Source organism: Teleopsis dalmanni, chromosome 2 (assembly GCF_002237135.1).
Source record: "Teleopsis dalmanni isolate 2A chromosome 2, ASM223713v2, whole genome shotgun sequence".
Classification (NCBI taxonomy): domain Eukaryota; kingdom Metazoa; phylum Arthropoda; class Insecta; order Diptera; family Diopsidae; genus Teleopsis; species Teleopsis dalmanni.
In genome coordinates, this window is record NC_051847.1 from 21,084,878 (window position 1) to 21,088,593 (window position 3,716).

Genomic DNA, 3,716 nt, shown 5'->3' on the forward strand with positions numbered 1-3,716 from the left:
CCCATGGGTTTATAAATGGATTATTATCGCGGCGTCCGCCACTGCGATTGCGATCATTGTAGCCACCACTGCCACCACCGCCGCCGCCGCCACCACCACCGCGGTTACCACCACGTGATTGACGGTTGTTACCACCGCTACCACCACCACCGCCGCCGCCGCTACCACCACTTCCGCCACTTGAACCGTAACCGCCGTATTCATCGGCGTACATACGATCAAAGTTTAAGGGATCATAATTGTGTACAGGTCCTTTAATGGGTGTCTAAGTAAATATATATTATTTTATAAGTTTAACAATAAGTAATAATAATATAATTTACCTCTCGTGTCAAAGAAACGACCTCGCGTATTGCTTCGACAACTTGACTTTGTTTTCCAACAGTTTGAACAACACGATCCGTACTTTGAGGAGCAACATTAGAGAAGATTTTTAAGATACGACAACCAATTTTCTGTAATTATATAAAACGCAAAATTTAAAATTTAATATATAAAATAAATGAAATGGTCTTAGGTACGTTTTTAAATTTGTCGCATTGTTTTTCAAATAAAGAAATGTACAGTGTATGCATAAATTGTTCTTAAGATCATAATTGAATGAGAAATAATTGTTATAAGTTATTAATATGAATAATTTATGTATTTATTAAATTAAAAAAATTTATGATTAATTGAAATTATTAGACATCTGGCAAAAGTAACAATAAATTTATTGACATCAACAGGTAAAAAATGCGAATAAAAACACTTTTTAAAAAAAGACTTCTGATTTGCAGTTGCGTTTCCATTAAACCTTTTGAAAATTTTTTTCTTTCTACTTTTAAATGAAATCAAAAATGCACAGCGTGAGAAACTTTACTGAAAATTAAAATTACCTGAAAACATAGGACCTCGGCAATATTAAATTTCTTTGCTAAAAGTGGTTTACGCAAAAAAAAAGGACTAAGAAATACAGAAAGGGGAAATATCGATGCATAAGGACCACACACAAAGCAGGTTTATGTTTTTGACAGGCAAAATATAAGTAAAGGAAAATAGCTTACGGTATACGTTGATGATATATATAGAAGAAAATATGGCTTTTATGTGTATGTTTGATATTGTTTTCAATACATATTTTGCTTGTAAGTAAGTATGTAGTCAATAACTGAATTTGGTATATACAGAGAATATAGTTTATATATCTATAAACTAGTATATAGAACGGCGGATTTAAATTTGATTATGTTTAAAAAGAATTAAAAAAAAGTAGTGCCTGCCTACAGGACATGAAATACATTTGTTTTTTTTTTTTTTTAATTTAATTTTACTTCAAATATATAGAAAATATTTTGAAGTATATTCAAAATAAGTGAGACAATTTTTTTTATTAGAATTGGCATTGAAAAGTAATGTTCATATTGAATAATTGTTTGTTCACACATAACATAAAAAATAAAAACAATTAATTATAATAAAAAAAAAATAATTAATAATAAAAAAATAATAATTATTAATAAAAAATTATAATTAATAAGAAAATATAATAATTAATAAAAAAAAATATTAAATAATAATTAATAATAAAAGGTACTAAATAACAATTAATAAAAAGAAATAGAAAAAAATTAACAATAAAATGACTAATTTTTGTAAAAATTTTAGATGATCATATACCTAAAATATGTGTTAGTAATCTTCGTGGAAACTTGTGTTTTTAATTCCTATTAAGAGGGATGATTAGCACTTGGTCATGTGAAGAACCGGTCATTCGCTCTTTAATCTATAAAGCTGACTATATTTCACTTCAATTAAATAAATTATTAATGCCAAATTTCAAGATTTTTGATTGAGCAAGTATATTTTTTTGTATAACTTCAAGTAAAAGTAATTATGATAAAATATGTATATAATTAATAATATATAAGTGTTGCATATGTATAAGCATATTATATTCTCTTTCCTAACATTTATATGTATTTTATTTCTTCCTAAGTATAAGAAATATCTTTAGAAAGATATGCATGGATACGTTGCTTTATTGAAGTACTTAATTTTGTGTTATAATGACTTGATAATAAATTCCATTTAATATAAAAATATTTCCGCTAAACATAAGGCAAACAATTGGCTTAAAAATTGAATACTTCACGTGAGACAAATGTCAAAAGTAAAGTAAAAATTTAAGTAAACATCCCAAGGGATAGTTTTTGCATAATGCAGATGGATTCTTATTAATGTATACAACCTCGTATCGATGAGTATCTTAAATTTTAAACATTTTCAAAAACGAGAAATAATACGAATGAACACATCGGAATGTATGTCAACGCTATACGAATTCCTCAAGTACTTAGGTGTACACAAAATTTTAAGCAAACAAACACAACACAACACAAGTCATACAAAAACGTGTGATTAATGATGGGAAAAGGCAAACAAGCGTTAAGGTTAATGCTTTTTAAAACTATGTCAAAAGTTGAGAAGGAAATAAGTACCCTTTAAATATTTTAGAAGGTCATCAAAGGATATCGTGTAAAATGTAAAATATTAATTGTTATAAATAACTGAGAACTTATTTTTAGTAACAAAAATCGTTAATTCAAGCACATTTCTTATGAATTAGTTACATCCTTTCTTTAAGGTTGGCTGTACACAGAAACAACGTGTTATTAGTGGTGACACAGAAAAACCAGCGCAAATGATTGCATCATTTCTAAGTCATAAAATGTCACATTTTATTTGATTATATTTTCGAAACAGAGTATGAAGGCAGGCAAGGCAGGCAGGAAGGAAGGAGTGCTGGGAACGTCGCTTGACCATTAAAAAATATATCAGATCCATAGCAAACAACAAAACAGCAACAAAATACTGACCAAAAATTAAGAGAAATTATAAAAATTAAATCGTGTTGAGTCATATATGTATATCGTCCTTTTGACTTCAGTATTTAAAAGAAAAAAAATTTAAATATATATACTAACATATACTGAATTGTTTTAAATAAATCAAATCACAGTATACACACTTTTTTAAAGATTATATTAGTAGTACAATATACTTTAAAGCACTATTATTATTATCAACTTATGATGAACCAATTATAATAATTAAAATAATTACTTTCAATATCCGCGTCCATTTGAAACTGTTCTGTACGCGACCAACGTTACCGTTGAACTAGTTAAACACTAAAATTGTGAAACTCTCGATGTTAAAATTATTTAAAAAGTATCTTCGTAAAATACCAACACATACAACACAAATCCTCTCCCAATGCTATTTTCATCGTACGTAAATTCTCAGTTTGAATATTCACAATTCAAGATACCTACAATAAAGGACATGCATGTGTCATCAGGACAAAAGGAATTTTGTGGGAAACATTCTTTACTGGTTGTGTGTAAGTGAGCAACGGAACCGGTATCCTTACTGACACATGCGTAGTTTTTCGTATCTGAGCAAAAGACTCCCGACGACGACGACGATGGCGATGACTCCTTTTGTTACTCAACAGAATTTCGAGATTGAAATAGTTCACTTCAACTTGATTATGATTGCATGCTTCACAAAAACAAAAATAACTCCACACATAAATGAATGAAAAGTACATAAAAAATAAATTTTATAATAAAATAAAAAAAAACTGATTTCATGTAAAAGCAAAATTTTCGGAAAACAGCAGGCGATAGCAACAATGACGGCATTCTTTAAGAAAAGAGAATCACAATAAA

The 3,716-nt window shown here is 28.5% G+C and overlaps 1 protein-coding gene across 1 annotated transcript in view; it reads right to left on the reverse strand.

The window, feature by feature from the left end:
* LOC119674081 (RNA-binding protein cabeza-like) overlaps nt 1-3,716 on the reverse strand; it is a 10,842-nt gene that overhangs the window by 124 nt on the left and 7,002 nt on the right. Inside the window, exons 2-3 of the mRNA XM_038085206.1 lie at nt 324-455; nt 43-265 (exon numbers count right to left, since the gene is read on the reverse strand). Coding sequence (XP_037941134.1) covers nt 43-265; nt 324-455 — 355 coding nt within the window. The remainder of the gene's footprint in view (nt 1-42; nt 266-323; nt 456-3,716) is intronic.